The sequence below is a fragment of the Cetorhinus maximus genome, chromosome 23 (genome assembly GCF_964194155.1).
Source record: "Cetorhinus maximus chromosome 23, sCetMax3.hap1.1, whole genome shotgun sequence".
NCBI lineage: Eukaryota > Metazoa > Chordata > Chondrichthyes > Lamniformes > Cetorhinidae > Cetorhinus > Cetorhinus maximus.
Window position 1 is genome coordinate 1,461,380 of NC_135901.1, and position 23,824 is coordinate 1,485,203.

The following is a 23,824-nucleotide window of genomic DNA, read 5'->3' on the forward strand; positions in this document are numbered from 1 at the left end:
CTGTCATTTTCTTTTTGTGTTTGTAAGGAATAATTTAAACATCCATAACCTACAGGTTTTGAGTTTGCGATGAGGTAACATTTGGAATGAGGTGCATTGTTGTTTTTTATAGCAATTTACTACTCATCGGTTTAAATTGACCAGGAACAGCGGGTTCAAAGCCTCCAGAGTGAGGCATATGGCGGGTTTTCTTAGCAAGGACTCAAAATCAGGACATGAAAAACCGTTTTTACAACTTTAGCTCAACTGAAGAAAAGCAGTAGAGCAGAAAAAGAAAAAAAATGCAAGCGTTTTCAGTTTGTCTTTTGCTCCTTTCACCATCGATACAGTTAGAAATGTCGTGATCTGACGCCCTCTGGTGGGTATTCTTAGAAGTGTCCAGTTGCCGCTGGGCAGTCTCTGAGTGATTCCGTGTTTAGTCACTTACCTGATTTAACAGTTCCTGTTTATAGGCAGCTCAGTTTGAGCAGTTCTGAATTAACACGCCGAACAGAAATAAATCTTTCATATCATTAAAATAAAAGACTGGAAGGCGGAAGGTTAAACAATGCCGATTAGGAAATGGAATCAGGCGATGAGAGGGAACAGGCAGGGAAATATATAAAAGGGTAGAAGGTCACTTAAGATTCGACATGGTGCATTTCTGAAGTTTATTTTGTGTTATAAATGCGAGATGCTACTATGATGCTGCAAGACCTCACCTGTTCTTGCTGATTGTTGTGTTTTATTGCAGTTTTGAAAGGTCCATGTGACTCTCACAGTGGAGACGGAATTATTGCTTGTGTTTTATTAGTGTGGGAGCGCCCTCTAGTGACGCTTACTGGTGTAGGTTTTTGCATGGGATCCGCTATATCTCTGCAGCAATATGGCCTTCGTGGCACAGAAATACACGGAAGTATCTAATATCAGGATTTCCTAATCGTTAACTCAGTAATTTTGTCAGCTTTAACATACGTAGAAGAGAATCGCTCTTTAAAATCGGGGTTCCGCTTTCCTATCCTTCATTGACTTAAAACACATAATGTGGAGGCTGCCCGGGCTGCTGACTGTACCCGGACACACAAGGGCTGGGATCGCTTATTTCCAGAGTGCAGTTTATGGTGATATTCCTTTCCTCTTCAACGGTCATTTCAGGTACCGACTGCTCCGATAAATTTTGATGGCCCCATTCCGACATAGACAACGACAATATTTATCATTACATCATCAATAATGGATTCGGCAGCCAGAGGAAAGTGTATACTTATTGAGAGTGTTCTAATAATGAATGGTCTGAGGTAGTTCCATATGATGTTCATTAAAAAGCGGCAACAACCTTTCCAATAATGCTGGGCAGGCAAGTCGGGTCAGAATGAGAGCAGCAAATGGAAGCTGTGGGCGGGGCTACCGCAGGCAGTGTTGTCACACTTGGCACTTATCTACAAAGGAACTGAACTCAATAATAATCACACCTTCGAAAATTATCTAAATTTGCCTCTCTGCAAGAACGGTAGTTCAAACTTCATTCCATATTGCGGCCCAGCACCAACAGTGTCTGGGTTAGTAAATTATTCACTAGTAAGCGAAATCTTCACCAGTGATGTGGATTAAATTCAAGCCTGGCTACATAAGCAGCCGGGTTGGAGTCGTTCCAAATTAATGTACAAGAAAAATATTTAAATTTTTATATTAGACACGGGAAAAAGGAAATGTGCAGTTTTCAGAAAAGACTGAAACAAGAGTGTTAAGGAACAAATAGGAAGGGAAAGGTATCGAAAACCAAAAAGGGGAGTCAAGGCATCATGGATCGATTTGTCAATTTCATGTCTATTATAAATGTGATGTGCAATCAAAAACCAATATGACTATGCAAGTGGAACTGACCATTTGCTGTTATCGAGTGCTGTGTTCTGTTGCAATTTTAAGAATCTCCTTGTGACTTTCATTGCGGAAACTGAATTACCTGTGCGTGTGTGCGCCCTCTGGTGAGCTCTAGATGGAACTGCCAGTGAGGGTTTTTGTATGGACTCCCCTACAGCGCTGCAGCAGTGTGGGTCCATGGCACAGAAATACGTGAGGCTGTCTGGGATCAGCGTGTTACTGATGGTTAGCTGGGTAATCTTGTTATTTTTATCAAACGTAGAAGAAAACCGATCATTGAGGTTGGTGTTTCTTTGCATATTCTGGCCAATAAGGTGAAACATGTACATTGGAGAATTCCCGGAGCGCTGACTGTACCAGTATACTTAAGGATTTACAACGCTTGTTTTCAAGGTGCAGGTTAATGTGACATTACTTTCCTCTTCAACCTTAATTTCATCAAGCGGCTGTTCTATTGTGTCTTGCTGGCTCCATTCCAACATCAAAAAGCGTAAAAACAAGGATCAGTATCAACCTCATATTGATCAACATAATCATCAACACCACCACTATTATTTTGCCAACAATAATACCTGGGTTACAGCAATCAGGAAGAGAATTGAGTTTCACTGGGAAGGAAACACTTACTGAGAAGTAACATAATGATGAGGAGCGGAGCGAGACGGTTCCCCATGATCCTTCCTGAGTCTGTAACTCTGCACTGAGAGAAATCCTCTGTCGGAGCAGAAACAGAGGTCCCCGTCCCATTGTACTGTTGATCCAACCAATGACAGGAATGGACCAGCGGCAGCAATTTCTCCAATAACACAATCGGCTCAGAGCGAGAGCAACAAACGGAAGATGTGGGCGGGGATACCGCAGGCTCAATATTGAGTGAAGTGTGCAGTGACTTTCCGCTGCACCTGGAACTGGTAGAGCTGAAATAGCGACGGTTCAACCTCAAGATGCCTGTGACCATCCTGCACTTGTTCACTGTGCAAGTGACTGAGAACAATTAGAGTGAGAGAGACAGGAAGAGACGAGAACAACTGAAACTTACAGCTCTCGGCCTATGGTGCCCGAAACTCTTTGAAAGAGTTATCGTCACGTCATCATTACAAGCATTTTGCTATTAATTATGTTGGGCATATGGCAGCCGGGGGAGAATGGATGTTTACTGGGGAACATATACTTACTGAGAAGTGAGATAATAATGAGGAGTGACCTTAGATACATTCGACATGATGTTCCCTGACTCTGTAACTCGGATGTCCATTGAAATGCTCTGTCCGGGTAGAACTAGCGTTCGCCTCCCCACTGGACTTCTGATCTAACCAATACCAAACAGGGAAAAGCGGTAACAACTCATGAACAAAACCCAACAGGCAAGGCAAAAACACAGCAAAAGGAAGCTGTGGGCGGGGATGCCGTGGGCAGTGTTGTCATACATAGGATTGATCTACAAGGAACTGAACTCAATGATAATGACACCTTCGATAAGTATATAACTTTGTTCCTGTAAGAACTGCGGTAGTTTCATCCTGATTCCATATTACGGGTCGGCAGACTCGTAACATGAATGTCAGAGTTAGTACATTTTCCAATAGTGAGCGAAATCTTCATAAATGATGTGGATTGAAAGCAAACCTGAGTACATGAGCAACTGAGTTAATGTACAAGGTAGCAGAAAAAGCTGTAAACGTTTAAATTAAAGACTGGAAAAAGGAAATGTGCACAATTTTCATAAATGAGTAAAGACAATGGTGGTCATGAACAAATAGGTAGGGAAAGGAGTTGAAAGCGAAAAAGAGGAGTTACGACATCACAGATCAGTTGGTGAATCGGTTATAAATGCAATGTGCAATCAGAAACTAATATGACTGTGCAAGTGAACCTGACCCGTTCCTGTTATTGAGTGTTGTGTTTTGTTGTAATTTTAAGAATCTCCCCGTCACTCTCACCGTAGACACTGAATTATTGTAACTGCCAGTGACGGTTTTGGTACGCAATCTCCTACATCTTTGCGGCAGTGTGGGGTCAATGGCACAGAAATACACGGCTCTGTCAGGGATCAATGTGTTACTGATCGTTCGCTCATTAACCTTGATATTTTTTAAACGTAGAAGAAAACCGGTCATTGAGGTCGTTGTTCCTGTGCACATTGTCGCCAATAAGATGAAACATGTACGTAGTAGGTTTCCCGGGGTGCTGACAGTACCAGTACACATAAGGGTTCCAATCGCTGGTTTTCAAAGCTAATGTGACGTTACTTTCTTCTTCAACCGTTATTTCAGGATCAGTTGTTCCACCTTGTCTTGGTGGCCCCATTCTAACAGGAATAATAATAAAATCACAATCAGCATCAGCCTCGTGTTGTTCAACATAACCACCATCACCGCCATCACTATTATTTTACCAACAATAATATCTGGGTTACAGCAGTCAGGAGGAGAATGGAGTTTTACTGGGGAGGAAATACTGACTGAGAAGTGATATAATGATGAGGAGCGGGGTGAGATGGTTCCCCATGATACTTCCTGAGTCTGTAACTCTGCATTGCGACACACCCTCTGTCGGAGCAGAAATACAAATCCCCGCCCCACTGCACTGCTGATCCAACCAATGACAGGAATTGACCAGCTGCAGCAATGTCTCCAAGAGCACGATCGGTTCAGAGCGAGCTGGAGCTGTGGGCAGGGATACCGCAGACTGAACATTGAATGAAGTGTGCGGTGACTGTCGGCTGCACCCGGAACTGATGAAGCGGAAGCAGCGACGATTGAATCCCCAGAAGCCTGTGACCATCCTGCACCTGCTCACTGTTTAAATGAGTGAGAATAAGTGTGGGGGACAGGGAGGCACTAGAAACATGGAATCTTAGAACACCGAATGAGGTCACTCGGTCTGTGATGCCGGAGAGGCTTTGAAAGAATTATCCGGTTCGGCTTTCAACGCCCACATTTTCTACATAGCCTGGCATTTTCCCATTCTAGTTACATACAATTTCCTTCTTAAAGTTACTATTGAATCTTCTTCCACCTTCCAGAGTTTAACAAATCGCAGTGTAACAAATTAATCGAATCTTTCCGAGCTACTTTTCCCTTCCAAATAGGATAACCCGTGTTATCTAATGTTCTGCAATTGGAAACAGTTATGCGCGATCTACACTAACGAACTCACAAAAAATTGAGCACCTCAGTTCAGTCTCTCCTTTACTCCCTTTGATCTAAGGGAGGTGGTCTTGTGGGCAGTGGGTAGCTTCCCTGCCTCGGACTCCTTGGAAGGAGGGCGGACGGTTGGCTCTGTAGGTTTGAAGGCCAGAACGGTGTTCAATTCCTGGGGTGGATTTGGGGCCTGCCTCCTTGTTCTACCCGTGGTGGTGCAGTGGATCGGACCTACCTTCAGGTCGAGAATTCAGCAGGAATATATAATAAGAACAACCCCAGTTTAACTAGTATATTCACATATCTGACTACATTAAACCCAATTAATGCCCCCATTCTAAACCGGATTGAACAGAATCCACCAGCAGAGGGCGCCGAGCCCAAGCATGTTCTTTCGAAAGTCACGTGAGATGAAGACCAAAACCAATTGTAATGATTTCCTGAGTGAGGTCACAATGGGCCTGGCCCCCTGCAGTGTGCGGGTGGAACGATGAGCTGAACAGAGCCGGGGTTCCCTCTCTCTTTCTCAATCTCTGGCTCATTCCATTCACATTCAATGAGAGAGATTCAGTCAGACATGTTTCTGATAATACTGGCGGCGCTGTTGGGCAGTAGGTATAGAATTAGGTTCATCAAGACAGTTTAGCGGATTGATGCAAGCCTGGTGAATGGGAATTTACAAACGCTCATACAGATAAGCACAGGTTTAGATCGATCCTTTTTAACTTCCTGCTCTTTTGTTCCTCTACATTTACAGGCTGACTATTTGTAGATCCAGTAACTCAGTCACTGGTGGCGTTAACAGTGTTAGAAGGAGCTTCGGTGCAGTTGGATTGCGAATATACGGGCCAGATTATAAACAACATGCAATAGTATCGACAGAAACAGGCACAGCATCCAAGCTGAATAATTACCAAAGTGGCAGCATTCAAAGAAGATGAAATATCAGGACAATATCTGTTGGCTGCTGACCAGCCTCAGAACAATGGCTAACTCAAAATAAGTAGCCTGAGTGTGGAGGGCGTGCCGGTCTATTACTGTGGAGTGAGGTACCGCGTCAGATAAAAGTCAAGACCCCTTAAAAAATGCCTCCGCCAGTTTTTTGCGCACAGTCTTCTTTGGTGCTTTTATCAGCGGAGTTAGTCTGATCCCAAGCGCACGGAGAACAAAGATTGTCAGGTTTGTTTATCAAAGAGTTGTATTTCTGTCGTTGTCCTTGCTCAAATCAACAAAGAGCCGGTTTGGGAAATCTTGAGAATTATCTCAAGTACCTTGGAGTTTACCCGGAATGCTGATCTGCCTATAGAGGTGGAGAAAGCTATCGGATGTGGAGTGATTATAGCTTAACGGTGGTTTCATCTCGGTTTGTGTTTGAGCGGCTGACAGCGCCGCTGAACATTGTGGCTGCAACTGACCGAGATTCTATACAAACTCGAAGAGACAGGAGTTCTCAGGCACAGCACAAAGTACGGGAGTAGAGTTCCTTTTCCTCATAAATTCCGACTGTCAGCCCTGCTTCTGATCAGCTCTTGGAGTCCACTTTCTCCCCTCAGAGGCAGAGGGGTGACTGCCTGAACCGTACCCTTGCTGCTGTCTGTCTCATCGATTACCTGCAGGCAGGAGCGAGACGGCTCTCCGAATACAGCCCGATCTGGATAAGCTAGTGCAACGAAAAAAGAAACCCTTCCATATAATGTCGTAGGTGAAACAGCTGCTTCTCCTATGTCTTAACATTTGAGGACATTATCTAAGTGATAGAATCTCCATGGCTCAGATCTGAAATATATTTTCAAACAGGAAGTAATCAAATCGGATTTCTTTCAAAATTCAGATTGCAACCATGATTTGGGAATGAGATGAAATGTGTTTATTTCAATCTGTCAGAATTGCTCCTGCCCCCGCCCCACACAACCCACATGTTGGGTGACCGCATTGTTGCTGTCAGCTCTGTAAAAGGGAAGTTGAGATGAGAACAACTTGGTTCTAATCTCCACTCTTTTGAATCGGCTGTCATTCCTAGGATCACCTTACCCCACTTATCTGCCTACCCAGTGGAGCTTTAAGACCTGTAGTCCGTGTCCTTATAACGGAGATAGTTACATGGTTAGGGATAGTGGCGGGAATGGTTCCCCTAGACTTGGTATTGCAAGGTGGAAACACTGCTTTGTGAATGGTGTCAGGAAACATTTAACAGTCACTGAAAAGGGACAATGAACATTGAGGGAACTCTGTGTTTTAAAGGGCGCAATCACTATCTCGTGAAGTGTGTTCATTTTCGATATATCGTCCCTGAACCAGCATAGTACTCTGATCAAATAGACACTATGTGCCAGCTTTGTTCAAATGAGCCTAGATTCGGAGAGTGGAGATGGGGAAAGGGCTGCACAATAATTCAGCCAGGCAGGAATGATTATCAAAAGGCAAGAATCGGCAGTTTCACTCACATCGTAGGATCTGCGAAGCAGATGTGAAATCCCCTCCCACATTAGCCTGATTGACAGGGGACGGAGGTGGGAGTGGGAGAACGACCCTCCCTTTCCCCCACAGTAATGAGCTGGGAGCTCGGTCCACGTGTTTTTGTCTGTTGAGAGCAGAAATCTGGCCGACAATACCGGGAAAATCTCATGCACCATCTCCACACCAAACACACCCACCCCGCCACCGCTCTATTTCCACTGGTGAGAGAAAGCGAGTTAACGTTCCGAGCCGAAATTAGATCTTCAAAACAGTCACACTGGAATCGAAACATTAACTCTGTTTCTCTCACAGATGCTGCCAGACCTGCTGAGAATTTGTAGCATGTTGTGTTTTTATCTCAGATTTCCATCGTCCTCAGTGTTTTGCTTTTAACTTAGTCCAATTGTGCCCGGGATTCTTCAACATCTCACTGAACGGGCTAACGGAATCTCGGTTAAACATCTGATCCTGAAGTAGGCGCCTGAGACCCGGCAGCTTCCCTCAGGCCAGCAACTGAGGACCAGGCTCCAAACAGAAACAGCCCAGTCACATTGTCAATATCCATACAGGAGTACACAATGTACACACAGAATAAACTCTCCCGGTCATTTAACCGAATGCTGTCCTCACCCTTCCCTTCTGCAAATTACATGTAAAATATGTTCTTAATGAGTAACTTTTGCTTTCTAGGCCTTTAGGTTACAGAGGTTACAGCTGCAGGGACAGAGAATGAAGCGACACACCGAAGGGCAATGGACATTGGAGTAACTTAGTCCTTGTTGCTTCTTTTAAAGATTACTCACCATCTTGTGGAATCTGCTCATTGTGTATAAACTGTCTCTGAACCAGCAAAACACTCAGACCAAATTACCCTTGTGAACAGGCCGTAGTCAAAGGCTCCAGAAAACTGACAGGGGGGATGCGGACAGGGCCATGTCTCTGTTATTACCGCACTACATTACAATCACACTGTCTTTGTTACTGCTGCATGTTGCTCTCTTTCTTTAAGGCATGACCCAGCAATTACTTGATGTATCCATGTCTCTGAATTAAAATAGCTCAAACTCATTTTTCATTATTTCGATTAGGCTATACATCAATTACTGCATTCGACTATATCTGAGTTTATATTACATTAGGCCGTGCCTTAATTGCTGCTGCACCAGCCCAGGCCCATTTTAATATTGCACTACCCACTGTCGTTGTTCTGGTTCCATTGGGCTCTCTCTCTCTCTCAGTTATTACTTCTATCTTTCTACATTTTTTCTACGTTGCATTGACTATGTCTCTGGCGCCACTACACTTGGTACTATTACTTCTAAACCACATCTCAGTTATTACTCCCCATTACCGTGCCTCTGTTTATAATACAACAGGGCATGTGCCACTTGTCCCTTTACGATTAGCTCTGAGTTTGTATTTGAGCATTTGGAGAAAATTTCTGGACATGTATTTTAGCAGGATACATGAAACGTACTGCAGTTCCCAAATGGTGCAGGATTAGCATGCAATGGTCTGCCCCTCAGATGTTCTTCCATGTAAGCTAATCGTTATTTCCAATGACCAAACTGTAAATTAATATAAATATTTAAATAAAATTAAAGAATTAAATACTAAAACACTTACCAATAAGCCAAATACACGAAATAACTGAAATTCAAAAAACACAAAATAATTAGGAACATGGCAGAGGTGGGAAGAGACGGTTTTATGTTAGAGATAGGACCTGAGCTCAGTATCTACCATCATGGCTTCTGCTTCATGGTGACGTCAATGCATGCTTTGGGGGAGGGGTGACCACAGAATTTCCAACCTGCACTTTTCCCACAAAGATGATAGAATCACCCACGTTGCCAGTGTTACAGATGATGGGCATGAATCCGTGAGATAATTTGTTTGTTCAACAAAGTGTAACTAAGGTGCATGTTGTAATGTAATTGACCCTCTGGAGACTATCACAGGGAAGAAATGAGGCACGCTTTGATTGTGTCACAGAGCTAAGTTGTGCAGCTTGGAGAGTTCCCTCACTTTCTGAAAGGCGATGCACGGACCAGCGAATGGCCCTCTCTATGCCATTTACTATCCCATCCTCGCCGCTGTTGGTGTCCCAGGTAAGTTATGGATCCCAAATAAATTCTTTACTTTCTTTGCAATAATTATATTAGATGCAATGCGATCTTAAATACATTCAGCGATTAGACGAATCTACAGTGCCATGTATGGAAGGATTTTAACAGTTAGAGTACAGTGAGTTCCCAATGGGCAGGTCCCGTTGTTAATGTGTTCACATGAATTAGTTATAGAAACGCTTCACATAGGTGAGTGGAGATGCAAGAATTTGAATCTATTATTTATTTTGCGTTGTGTACGTGTGCCTTTTATTATGGCTAATTATATTTTCTATTCATTCAGGGATTGTCGCTGTCGCTGGAAAGGTCATTGTTTATTGCCCGTCTCCCATTTCCACCTGAGAAAGAGGAGTTGTGCAATTTCTTCTTCGAACACTGCAGTATGATGCTGCTTCACAGAAGCTTTGCAAACACATTGACACCGAAGCACCTAGGCATATATTAGGGCCGGGAAGTAAATGTATGATCAAAGAGATACGGAGCGTCGTAAAGAAGGAAACAGTTGTAGCTTTGAGGAAAGGAATTTCAGAGATTAGGGACTCGTCAGCTAAAGACATAATATATTGGTGGAGCGATTAATATCAGGGTGTACGAGAGGGCAGAGCTGTAGGTACGCTGAAATCTCAGATGGCTGTAGTGCTGCATAAAGATCCAGAGATTAGGAGTGGCGAGGCAGTGGAGTGGTTTGAAAAGCAACATGAGAATATTCCAATGGAGGCATTGCTGCACTGGGAGCAAAGGGAGTACGTCAGCGAGTTTTGGACTGATGGAAGAGCTGGACTTGGTGTGAGTAAGTGCACGATCAGCAAATGTTTTGTTTGAGCTTACCTTTGCTGACGATGCAAAGTGAGGCGCTGTCCAGGGGACATTTCCAATTGCTTGAGGTCTAGATGTAACAAGGGCATATATAAGGCTTTCAGCAGCGCCTTAGCTAAGGAAGCGTTGGAGAAGGGCGATATTACTGGCGATATTACATTAGAAAGGTGGAAATATGCAGCGTTGGTGCTTCTGATCGATATGGCGAGTGAGGCGTTTGGAAGATCATTTCATGGTCAAACAAGACGCCAAGATTTTAAAGGGTCTCAAGCCTCAGAGGATGGACAACCAGAGGGAACGACTCAGCGATCAGACAGGAGGGTTCGTGGCTGTAACTGCAGGAGATGTTTTCTGTACAGACAAATATTTAATCCAGAATTGGGTGTGGAACAGTTAGCAACGGCTTTGGTGTAGTCTGATTCTTGAGCTGGCAAAGGACGGATGAGGAAATATTGTGTAACAGATTGGATGGGACATTCTGCTGCGAATATTTAGTTCATAATTAATATGATTTAGAATATAACTGCTCATTTTAGGGATTAAGATTTAATTGTAGTAAAACGGTGCATCTAGTTAAGAAACTGACAAAACAACACTGATGTAAGTGCAGCTCAAACAAGCTTGGGTTTAACACACATAAAGTGCATCCTGTGTTTATGTTGTAAGATCACAGTAGATAGAGAAAAAATAAGTTAAGCAAGAGGTGACCCATCTCTGGATCTGCTAGTGTGCCAGGGAGTCTGGAGAGAGGGCAATTATATCCATTAGAGATATAAATTGTTCCATCCCAAAGCATTCCATGATTTAATGGAAATGGGCGTTTGGGGTAGAACTTTTAATGGTTTACGTTAAATGGGTGTTTGCTCAGAAAACAGGCAGTTCCGTTTGAGAACAGACAGAAGGGAATTAATCTTGTAGCCGCCAGCAGTCAGTCAGTTTGGGACAGGAAGAGATAAAACATCCGCCAAGAGCTGGGAATCAGCTGTGGGACCAGACTCCTAACAGAAGCTGTGGGAGCAGAGAAGGCTAGTAGGAATCAGGAGCGCTCCTGATGTTTAAATCCCCAAGCAAGAAGGCAGTTGCAGTTTTGGTTTGGTGTACACTTCGTCGCGTTGGATTCAGAGTGCCAAAAGGATAAAAGCAAAAAACTGCGGATGCTGGAAATCCAAAACAAAAACAAAAATACCTGGAAAAACTCAGCAGGTCTGGCAGCATCTCCGGAGAGGAGCACAGTTAACGTTTCGAGTCCGAATGACCCTTCAACAGAACTAAGTAAAAGAGGTGAAATATAAGCTGGTTTACGGGGAGGTGGGACAAGTAGAGCTGGATAAAGGGCCAGTGATAGGTGGAGATAACCAAAAGATGTCACAGACAAAAGGAGAAAGAGGTGTTGAAGGTGGTGATATTATCTAAGGAATGTGCTAATTAAGGGTAGAAATCAGGACAAGCAAGGTACAGACAGCCCTAGTGGGGGTGGGGTGGGGTGAAGGAATCGAAAAAGGCTAAAAGATAGCGGTAAAACAATGGATGGAAATACATTTAAAAATAATGGAAATAGGTGGGAAAAGAAAAATCTATATAAATTATTGGAAAAAAAGGGGGTGGGGAAATTGGAAAAAGGGTGGGGATGGAGGAGTGAGTTCATGATCTAAAATTGTTGAACTCAATATTCAGACCGGAAGGCTGTAAAGTGCCAAGTCGGAAGATGAGGTGCTGTTCCTCCAGTGCGCGTTGAGCTTCACTGGAACAATGCAGCAGGCCAAGGATGGACATGTGGGCATGAGAGCAGGGTGGAGTTTTGAAATGGCAAGCGACAGGGAGGTCTGGGTAATGCTTGCGGACAGACCGAAGGTGTTCTGCAAAGCTATCATCCAGTCTGCATTTGGTCTCTCCAATGTAGAGGAAACGGCATTGGGAGCAACGAATGCAGTAGACTAAATTATTGAGGGAAGTGCAAGTGTTTGGGCCCTTGGACGGTGATGAGAGGGGAAGTGAAGGGGCAGGTGTTACACCTTCTGCAGTTGCATGGGAAGGTGCCGTGGGAGGGGGTGAGATGTAGGGGGTGATGGAAGAGTGGACCAGGGTGCCCCGGAGGGAACGATCCCTGCGGAATGCCGCCAGGGGGGGTGAAGGAAAGATGTGTTTGGTGGTGGCATCATGCTGGAGATGGCGGAAATGGCGGAGGATGATCCTTTGAATGCAGAGGCTGGTGGGGTGATAAGTGAGGACAAGGGGGACTCTATCATGTTTCTGGTAGGGAGAGGAAGGTGTGAGGGTGGATACGCGGGAGATGGGCTGGACACGGTTGAGGGCCCTGTCAACCACCGTGGGTAGAAGACCTTGGTTTAGGAAGAAGGAAGACATGTCAGAGGAACTGTTTTTGAAAGTGGCATCATCAGAATAGTTGCGACGGAGGTGAAGGAACTGAGAGAATGGGGTGGAGTCCTTACAGGAAGCGGGGTGTGAGGAGCTGTAGTCGAGGTAGCTGTGGGAGTCGGTCGGTTTGTGATGGTTATTGGTGTCAGAGATGGGAAGAGATTGTTTTAGGTTAGAGACAGGAGCTCAGAGGCTCCATTTCAGGGACAAGGCCAGACATGGCTGAGGGGGTGGGGCCGCAGAGTTTGCAGCCAGCAATTCGCCTGCACCATAATGGAATCATCCACCTCGCCAATGTTACAAATGGTAGGCGTGGAACAGCGAGTTCATCTGTTTGTTCAGCGAGCTGCAATGTTGTAACTTAATTGCCCCTCTGGAGACTCCCACTCGGAATAAATGAGGGATGTTTTGAAACCGTTGCAGAACTGGGGTCTGGAGCTTGGAGAAGCTCGTTGGTTTCTAAAGCACGATGCACGGACCGGTGAAAGGACTCTTTTTTGCTATTTACTATCCCACCCTCGCTGCTATTGGTGTCCCGGGTAAGAAATGGACCGCTTTTTTTGGACATCTTCAGGAAACTTGTCTCTTCCCTTTCAGGATAGAACTGATTTTTTTTCTAATATTCATGGCTCTCTAAGTGTAAGGGACTTCAACCAGGTTCCAATACATGCACATTTTAGGATATTATGCTGCATTATGGTCAATTACAGTGCATTGTTAGCACTTACGGATGGGAGCATTACAAGATTATATTCAACGTATTATTGCTTATAGAACAACTTTTGTTAGATTTCTGAAATATGAATTGTAATAAGTAGCATTGCATGCGCAATGATCTGTTATAGTGTTTAACATTAGATTTTATTTTAATGTAGTTAATAGCGACCTAGTGTTTTCTCTGTCACGCCGAATAATAACGTTCATTAGTGCAGTAAAATGGAAAATGTTGGTGCATTGAGCTTATTACAATATCGGAGGATGATTTATTACAGCGCAACCAAAATATTAGATGCATTGTGATATAAACATTTGTTCAGTAATTACGTTAATCCACAATGCGACCTCTGGAAGGATACAATAGCTACAGTGGAGTGAGTTCCCACTGGGCACTCCCCATTGTTAATGTGGTCTTCGAAATTTATAATAGAAACGTTTGACAGAGCTGAGTGAGGATGAAAATAGATTTTTTAATCTGTTATGCAGTTTGACTTGCGCTGATAGGCTTGGTGCAGCTGAATTTCATTTTGCATAATTAAATATTTTTTTATTCATGGGATGTAGCTGGTGTTGGCGAGGTCAACATGTATTGCTCATCTCTCCTGAGATGATGGATTTGCTGTTTTACGTCAACCATCGTAGTACCTATGGTGGGGATGCATCAGAGGAACTTTAACAAGCAAATTTGATACAGAATGACATAAGGAGATATTGTGGTCGACGATCAAAAGTTTGATCAAGGGACAGGTGATAAGAAAGGTTCCAAAGAAAGAAGGAGTGACGGAACCATCGATTGAGATTAGGGCCTTGACAGCTGATGCTATTAGAACCGTAGAAAAGTTACAGCACAGAAGGAGGCCATTCGGTCCATCTTGTCCATACAAGCCCGTGGACACCCAGGTGCCCTTTCTTATCCCACATTCCTGCACCCGGCCCATAGCCCTGCGCCTTACAGCACTTAAGGTGCAGATCCAGGTACTTTTTAAAAGAGTTTAGAGTTTCTGCCTCCACCACCAACTTGGGCAGCGAATTTCAGACACCCACTACTCTCTGCGTAAAAAAGATCTTCCTCATGTCCCCCCTTCACATTTTCCAACTTGTCTTGAAACTATTTTCCCTGGTTCTAGAATTCTTTACCAAGGAAAACAATTTTATCCTTTCCACTCTATCTATTCCCCCCATAATTTTGTACACCTCAATCAAGTCACCTCTTAGCCTTCTTTGTTTGAAGGAAAACAACACCAACCTATCCAATCTCTCCCCGTAGCTACACTTTTCTAACCCTGGCAACATTCTTGTAAACCTCCTCTGCACTCTCTCCAGAACTATTACGTCCTTCCTGTAATGTGGTGACCAGAACTGCACACAATACCCCAGTGGTGGCCTCACCAGTGTTTTATACAATTATAAAATTATATTACTTTAATATTCTATACCTCTGCCAATGAAGGAGAGCATTTCATATGCCTTCTTTACAACCTTGTCTACTTGAATTGCTGCCTTCATGGACCTGTGTACTTGTACGCCAAGATCTCTCACTTCATCTACACCTCTTAGTATATTCCCATTTATTGTTTAATCCATGTAACTGTTTGACCTCCCTAAATATATGACCTCAAACTTCTCTATGTTAAAATTCATCTGCCACTTTACCGCCCACTCCACCAACCCATCTATATCGTTTTGGAGATTATGGCTATCCTCTACACTATCCACTACTCGGCCAATCTTTGCATCATCTGCAAATTTCCCAATTGCGCCCCCCACATTCACGTCCAAATCGTTAATATATAACACAAACAGCAAAGGTCCCAACATTGAGCCCTGTGGAGCACCACTTGAGACAACTTTCCATTCGCAAGGGCATCCTTCGACCATTACCCTTTGTTTCCTGTTACAAAGCCAACCTTTTATCCAGTTTGCCACATTACCCTGAATCCCATGGGCTTTTACTTTCCTGACCAATCTGCCAGGTGGGACCTTGTCAAATGCCTTGCTAAAATCCCTGCACACAACATCCACTGCACTACTTTCATCAAGCCTTCTTGTCACTTCCTCAAAGAATTCAATCAAATTTTTGAGGCAAGACCATCATTTAACAAATCCACGTTGACCATCCCTGACTAGTCCATGCCTTTCCACATGACAGTTAATCCTATCTCTCAGGATTGATTCTACTAATTTGCTCACCACCGATGTAAGACTAACTGGCCTATAATTGTTTGGCATTTCCTTTCATCCCTTTTTAAACAATAGAACTACGTTTGCATTTCTCCAATTCTCCGGTACCTCCCCTGTATCTAGTGAAAATTGGAAAATCATCCTCAGAGCATCTGCTATCTCCTCCCTGACGTCCTTCAGCAGCCTCGGAAACAATCCATCTGGCCCTGGTGACATAGACTTTGAAGGATTTCAACCCTTCGAGTACTTCCTCTCTCTTTATGACTATCCCATCCAATATCTCGCAGTGTTCCTCCTGGACTACTATATCTACATCCTCCCTTTCCTTTGTAAACATGGAGACAAAATATTCATTCAAAACCCTTAGCACCACTGATGGATCGATTAATATCAGGGATACACAAGAAGGCAGAATGGGTGGTACGCTGAGGTCTCTGAGGCCTTGGGGTGTTACAAGGGGTGGAATGATGAGACTGTGGAGGTGTTTGAAATTTTGAAGAATCAGGTTATTAAAGCAGAGCCGTTGTCCAACTATGAATCAATGTAGATCAGCGAGCATCGGACTGATGGATGGATGGGACTTGGCATGAATAAGGGCGTGAGCAGCATATGTTTCGAATCAGGTATAGCTGCATAGCTAGCCCCGAGGATTGACTCAATGACCAGAGGGCAGAGTTTGTGGCGGGGATTAATTATTGTCCCTCCTGCATTGTCAAGCGCTCAATCCAGCATTAGATGTCGAAAAATTCCCAACGGTGTTGGAATAGTGGGAGTCTGCAGGTGTAAAAGTGACGGATGAGGAGGCTTTTACTAACAGATTGGGTGAGGCAATAGCTGGTGTTTTGATCCCGCTTGCTAACAGCTCTATTTGTGTCTCCCATAGCTAACTTGCTGGGGATTGTAATACTAGCCCGAGGACGATGCGGACTCTCCCGTTGCATCACCTACTACCTGATGGCGATAGCGGCGGCCGATTTCCTGGTCATAATCACCGCCGTCATCCTCAACCGGATTGGTGGAATTTACTTTAGGTTCAGTGTCCTGTCCACTACACCTGCATGCAAGCTCAGCGCCGTGCTGGTCTTTGCCACCCGGGATGGCTCAGTCTGGCTGACGGTCGCCTTCACCTTCGACCGTTTTGTGGCCATCTGCTGTCATGGCCTGAAGACCAGATACTGCACCAAGAAAACTGCATTGCTGGTTATAGGACTGGTCAGTGCCCTGAGCTGCATCAAGAACGTGCCTTTCCATTTCACCTACCAGCCTTTGTACACCCTGGACGGGGTGCCCTGGTTCTGTGACATCATAGCAGTTTATTATTCCTCCACTGCCTGGCAGGCCTACGACTGGCTTGACCACATATTAACTCCTTTCCTCCCGTTCCTCCTCATTCTGCTGCTCAACGCCTTGACCGTAAGGCACATCTTAGCGGCCAGCAGAGCCCGCAGGAAGCTCCGGGGCGCCGAGAGCCACGGAGACCAGGAGATGATCAACCGCAAGAGGTCCATTGTCCTGCTCTTCGCCATCTCCCTCAGCTTCCTCCTCCTGTGGGTCACCTATGTGGGACATTTCCTCTACGTGCGGATTCCGGGTGAGGCCTACTTCACGGGCCTGGATTTCAATGACCCAGATTACATCCTTCAAGAGACAACCAACATGCTGCAGTTACTCAGCTCCTGCAACAACGTCTTCATCTACGCGGTGGCCCAGAACAAGTTCCGAGAGGAGCTGAGGAAAGTGATGATGTATCTCTTTGCCACCCTCACCAGTTGTTTCAAACGGTAAAAAATAATAAAGCCTCCCCTTTCGTCAGAGTGACTCAGTGATTGGAACTACCTGTCAGCTTCATCAGAAATCCGGCGGTTCAAGTTCCCACACTCCAAGGACGTAAGGCCCGAACTCCAGCGCTGACAGCCCCCTGTGGCCAACACCGCAGGAATGCTGAGCGGTTGGAGGTGCTCTCTTTCTGGATGAGATCGATCTTCGGTGTCTACACTTTCACGATGTATTTTAAATTCAGCCACTGTCACTGTTTATCAAAAAAACAGAGAAAGAGTTCACCCCAGGGTTCTGGGCCAATATTTGTCCCTCATCTGACACAACTGAAATCATATTTGTGTTCAAGTGTCCCATTACTTATCTGGAATCTTGCTGTGCGAACATTTTCTGCCAAAGTCCGACATTGCAACTGTAAAATACTTCATTGGTTCTAAAGCACTTTGGAACGTCTTGGGGTGTTGAAAGGCGCTGAATGAATTATTATCTTTCTCTCCTTTCTTCTTGCCTGCCTTCCCTCCTTCCTTCCTTCCTTCCTACCTTTCTTTCCCTTTCCTTTGGTTTTCCTTTCGTTCTTTGTCAGGAACAGCTCTGCACTACTGAAACTCTATGTTCATGAAGTTTACCTCTCATGCTTAAAATAATGTAATTGATAACATGGGGAATTATTAAGCAGTGATTTGTGATCTGACATGTGCTACTTGAAAAGAAGCTGGGTGGAAGTTGAAGAGCAGCTTCCACACTAGAATTTGAGAACTACTTGAACAGGGCGGATTTGAACCATGAGTAGGTGAATGTAACTAACTGGATAGCTCATTCAAAGAGCTGGCATACAAGCCGTGATCAACTGGCTGTTTCCTAAGATGTATGTTTATAACCAGGGCCACCGTATTTCATGGTGGATTAATTACTTATATCAATGATTTGAATGAGGGAACCAAATGTAATATTTCCAAGTTTGCTGATGACACAAAACTAGGTGGGAATGTCAGTGGTGAGGAGAATGCTAAGAGGCTACAAGGCGATTTAGACAAGTTGAGTGAGTGGACAAATACATGGCAGATTCAGTGCAAAGTGGATAAGTGTGAAACAGAGAAACATAGAAGCTAGGAGCAGGAGTAGGCACGCAGTATAAGAAATAAGGTAAATGAGCTTGTGGCGCAGATTGAAATTGGCAGGTATGATGTGGTGGGCATCACGGAGACATGGCTGCAAGGGGATCAGGACTGGGAGCTAAATATCCAAGGATATACATCCTATCGAAAATTTAGTCAGGTTGGCAGAGGGGGTGGGGTTGCTTTGTTAATAAGAAATGAAATTAAATCGACAGCAAGAAATGACGTAGGGTCAGATGATGTAGAATCTGTGTGGGTAGAGTTGAGGAACCGCAAAGGTAAAAAAACCATAAGTTATGTACAGGCCTCCGAACAGTAGTCAGGATGTGGGGCACAAGATACACCAGTAGATAGAAAAGGCTTGTAAGAAAGGCAAGGTTACAGTGATCATGGGGGATTTCAATATGCAATTAGACTGGGAAAATAAGGTTGGTAGTGGATCCCAAGAAAAAGAATTTGTGGAATGTCTACGAGATGGATTTTGGGAGCAGCCTGTGGTGGAGCCCAATAGGGAACAGGCAATTCTAGATTTAGTGATGTGTAATGAGGCAGATTTGATATGGGAGATTAAGGTGAAGGAACCCGTAGGAGGAAGTGACCATAATATGATAGAATTTACCCTGCAATTTGAGAAGAAAAAGCTGGAATCAGATGTAACGGTATTACAGTTAAATAAAGGCAACTGCAGAGACATGAGGGAGTTGCTGGCTAGAATTGACTGGGAGATGAGCCTAGCAGGAAAGACAGTGGAACAGCAATGACAGGAGTTTCTGGGAGTAATTTAGGAGACACAGCAAAAATTCATCCCTAGGAAGAAGAACCATACTAAAGGGAGGACAAGGCAACCATGGCTGACAAGGGAAGTCAGGGACAGCATAAAAGCTAAAGAGAAAGCATACAATGCAGCGACGAGCAGTGGGAAACCAGGGGATTGGGAAGCCTACAAAGACCAACAGAGAACAACTAAAAAAGAAATAAGGAGGGAGAAGATTAAATATGAGGGTAAACTAGCCAGTAATATAAAAGAAGATTGCAAGAGATTTTTTTAGATATAAAAAGGGTAAGAGAGAAGCAAAAGTGGACATTGGGCCGCTGGAAAATGACGCTGGAGAAGTAGTAGTGGGGAACAAAGAAATGGCGGAGGAACTGAATAGGTACTTAGCGTCAGTATTCACGGTGGAAGACACGAGCAACATCCCCAAAGTTCAAGAGATTCGGGGGGCAGAGGTGAGTATGGTGGCCATTACCAAGGAGAAGGTGCTAGGAAAACTGAAAGGTCTGAAGGTGGATAAATCACCTGGACCAGATGGATTACACCCCAGAGTTTTGAAGGAGATAGCTGAAGAGATAGTAGAGACGTTAGTGGCGATCTTTCAAGAATCACTGGAGTCAGGGAAGGTCCCAGAGGACTGGAAAATCGCTAATGTAACCCCCCCTGTTTAAGAAGGGAGTGAGGCAAAAGACGGGAAATTACAGGCCGATTAGCCTGACCTCAGTCGTTGGTAAGATTTTAGAGTCCATTATTAAGAATGAGATTTCAGAATACTTGTAAGTGCATGGTGAAATAGGGCAAAGTAAGCATGGTTTCATCAAGGGGAGGTCATTCCTGACAAATCAGTTAGAATTCATTGAGGAGGTAACGAGCAGGTTAGACAAAGGAGCCAATGGATGTTATCTACTTGGACTTCCTGAAGGCCTTTGACAAGGTGTTGCACAGGAGGCTGCTCAGTAAGATAAGAGCCCATGGTGTTAGAGGCAAGGTACTAGCATGGATAGAAGATTGGCTGTCTGGCAGGAGGCAGAGAGTGGGGATAAGGGGGTCCTTCTCAGGTTGGCAGCCGGTGAATAGTGAAGTTCCGCAGGGGTCAGTGTTGGGACCACAACTTTTCACTTTATACATTAATGGTCTAGATGAAGGAACTAAGGGCATTCTGGATAAGTTTGCAGATGATACAAAGATAGGTGGAGGGACAGGTAATATTGAGGAGGCAGGGAGGCTGCAGAAGGATTTAGACAGTTTAGGAGAATGAGCAAAGAAGTGGCAGATGGAATACAACGTGGGGAAATGTGAGGTCATACACTTTGGTAGGAAGAATAGAGGCATAGACTCTTTTTTAAATGGGGAGAGAATTCAGAAATCTGGAGTGCAAAGGGACTTGGGAGTCCTAGTCCAGGATTCTCTTAAGGTTAACTTGCAGGTTGAGTCGGTAGTTAGGAAGGCAAATGCAACTTTGGCATTTATTCAGAAAGGACTAGAATATAAAAGTAGGGATGTGCTGCTGAGACTTTATAAGGCTCTGGTCAGACCACATTTAGAATATTGTGGGCAAATTTAGGCCCCGTATCTCTGGAAAGATGTCCTGGACCTGGAGAGGATCCAGAGGAGGTTCACAAGAATGATCCCAGGAATGAAAGGCTTAACATGTGAGGAACGTTTGAGGACTCTGGGTCTATACTCGATGGAGTTTAGAAGGATGAGGGGGCATCTGATTGAAACTTACAGAATACTGAAAGGCCTAGATAGAGTGGACTTGGGGAAGATGTTTCCATTAGTAGGAGAGACTAGGACCCGAGGGCACAGCCTCAGAGTAAAGGGAAGACCTTTTAGAACAGAAATGAGAAGAAACCTCTTTAGCCAGAGAGTGGTGAATCTATGGAATTTATTGCCACAGAAGGCTGTGGAGGCCAGGTCATTGAGTGTATTTAAGATCGAGATAGATAGGTTATTGATTGGTAAGGGGATCAAAGGTTACGGGGAGAAGGCAGAGGAATGGGGTTGAGAAACGTATCAGTTTTGCTTGACAGGCGGAGCAGACTCGATGGGCCGAATGGCCTAATTTCTGCTCCTATGTCTTATGGTCTTATGGTCTTATTCGGCCCTTCGAGCCTGCTCTGCCATTCATTATGATCACGGCTGATCATCTAACTCAATAGCCCCCGCTTTCTCCCCATACCTTTTGATCCCTTTCGCCCCAATAGCTATATCTAACTCCTTCTTGAAAACATACGACGTTTTGGTCTCAACTACTTTCTGTGGTAACGAATTCCACAGGTTCATCACTCTCTGGGTGAAGAAATTTCTCCTCATCTCAGTCCTAAATGGTCTACCCCATATCCTCAGTCGGGGACCCCTGGTGAAGTTATCCACTTTGGTAGGAAACACAGAATGGCAGAGTATTATTTAAATGGTGATAGATTGGGGAATGTTGATGTTCAAAGGGATCTGGGTGTCCTTGTACACCAGTCATTGAAAGCAAGTGTGCAGGTGCAGCAAGCATTGAAGAAGGCAGGTGTATTGTTGGCTTTCATTGCAAGAGGCCTTGAGTAGAGGAGCAAGGATGTCTCACTGCAGCTATACAGGGCCTTGGTGAGATCGCACCTGGACTATTGTGTGCAGTTTTGCTCTCCTCACCTGTTGTGGTATCTTTGACAAACGAACCACAGGAGGTTCAGGTGCAGGTTACGATCGTTTATTCGAGCAATTGAAAGGAGAAAACCACCTCAAATCAGCTTGAGGTCGCACTCGACCAAATTACAAGTATACAGTTTATTTATACATCACTGATCACGTGTAGAACATTGCGCAGATTCCAATCTTGTCAACATATAGGTTTACGTTAAACAGATATCTCTGTTTCTAGGTGAATACATCTGCTTTCACCCAGGCACAGCCGTCTCCCCCTACCTAAGCTGGGACCATCTGTCCTCTCCTTATCTGTTGAAGAGCACATTTAATCTATCCTGTTTTCACCCTGCATCTCCAGTCCAGGTTCCAGGGCCTTTTTGGTGATTGCAGGCCCTAAGGGTGTGCAAAGTTCATCTGGTAACCCTTAACTGTTAATGTACTTGATGGCACTGTCTGCCTGGAGATTCTAAGTAATTCCCTTTCAATAAATTCTTACTGTATTCCCCCTAACACACCTAAGAAAGGATATACTTGCCATAGGGTGAGTGCAGTGAAGGTTTACCAGACTGATTCCTGGAATGGCGGGATTTTCGTGTAATGAGAGATTTAGCTGACTAGGCCTGCATTCACTGGAGTTTAGAAGAATGAGAGGAGATCCCATTGAAACGTCTAAAATTCTAACAGGGCTGTGCAGACTGGATGCAAGGATAATGTTTTCTCTGGTTAGGGGCCTTAACATGAGGTCACAATCGCAGGATATGGGGAGGCCATTTAAGACTCAGGTGAAGAGAAACCTCTTCGCTCAGAGGGCGGTGACCCTGTTGAATTCTCTATCACAGAGAGCTGTGGAGGCCATGTCACTAAATACATTTAAGAAGGGAATAGATTTATGAACTCTAAAGGCGTCAAGGAGTATGAGGAGAGAGCGGGAATATGGCGTTGAGATGGAGGGACAGCCAAGATCATATTGAATGACCTCCTCCTGCTTCTACTTTCTGTGTCCCTATGTTTCCACTTCGTTAAGAAATGATGCAGCTAATGCGTACAGTGTAAGATCCCTAGTCTCATTTGAGTCACCGAAGAAAATCTGTCTTTTCATCCTTTGGTGAGAAAGTGTGGATGGGAGGTTTGAAACACAGACTAACAATGACATGGTCTGGCATAATCTAAATAGCGACATTGGATGGTCCTAGTATGATGGAAACAAAACAATTGTCTACTGTAACATGAACAGAGCCAAAATGTGTCATGACGTAATCACAGAAAAAAAGACCAAATCTCATGACACGAGACCTGGTTTAATGTAATAGAGACAAGGTCTAATAAATTAATTCCAGAGACAGGAACTAATCAAATGCCAAGGTGAACATATTCTACTTCACTGAAAATTGAGGCAGAGACTCGTGTTATGTAAACGGAGGCACGCTCAAGTACAATAATAATTGAAACTGGGGCTTGTGCAATTTAAACAAAGACATGGCCTTACACAATATTAAATAAGGCAGAGCGTGTTTCATATAACCAGTCACAGAAACATTAAGAATGATGTGTTTTGTACACACATATACTCTACATGCTACCTATGCAAACATATATAATGCAATACATGTATTTTTATAGTATCCATCTGCTCATAGTTTGGCGCAGTGCGGATAGGTATGCGAGCTTTGAAATGCAGAATAATAAAGACATGGACTAGTGCAATATAAAGAACAAAATGGGTTGGTCTAGTGTGACAGAAACAGAATCATTTTCTAGTTTAATATGAAAACAGACAAAATGACATAATTACACAACAGGATCTAATCTCATGAAAAAAATGTGGCATTATGTAAGCAGAGATACACT

The 23,824-nt window shown here is 44.1% G+C and overlaps 1 protein-coding gene across 1 annotated transcript; it reads left to right on the top strand.

Annotated features, from left to right (window-relative positions):
• The first annotated feature begins 9,501 nt into the window (after positions 1–9,501).
• On the top strand, positions 9,502–17,464 carry LOC144697702 (putative G-protein coupled receptor 139). The gene is made up of 2 exons (XM_078569710.1): positions 9,502–9,571; positions 16,563–17,464. Exons 1-2 carry the CDS (start codon positions 9,502–9,504, stop codon positions 17,462–17,464), a joined length of 972 nt encoding a protein of 323 aa, XP_078425836.1.
• The last annotated feature ends 6,360 nt before the right edge of the window (positions 17,465–23,824 follow it).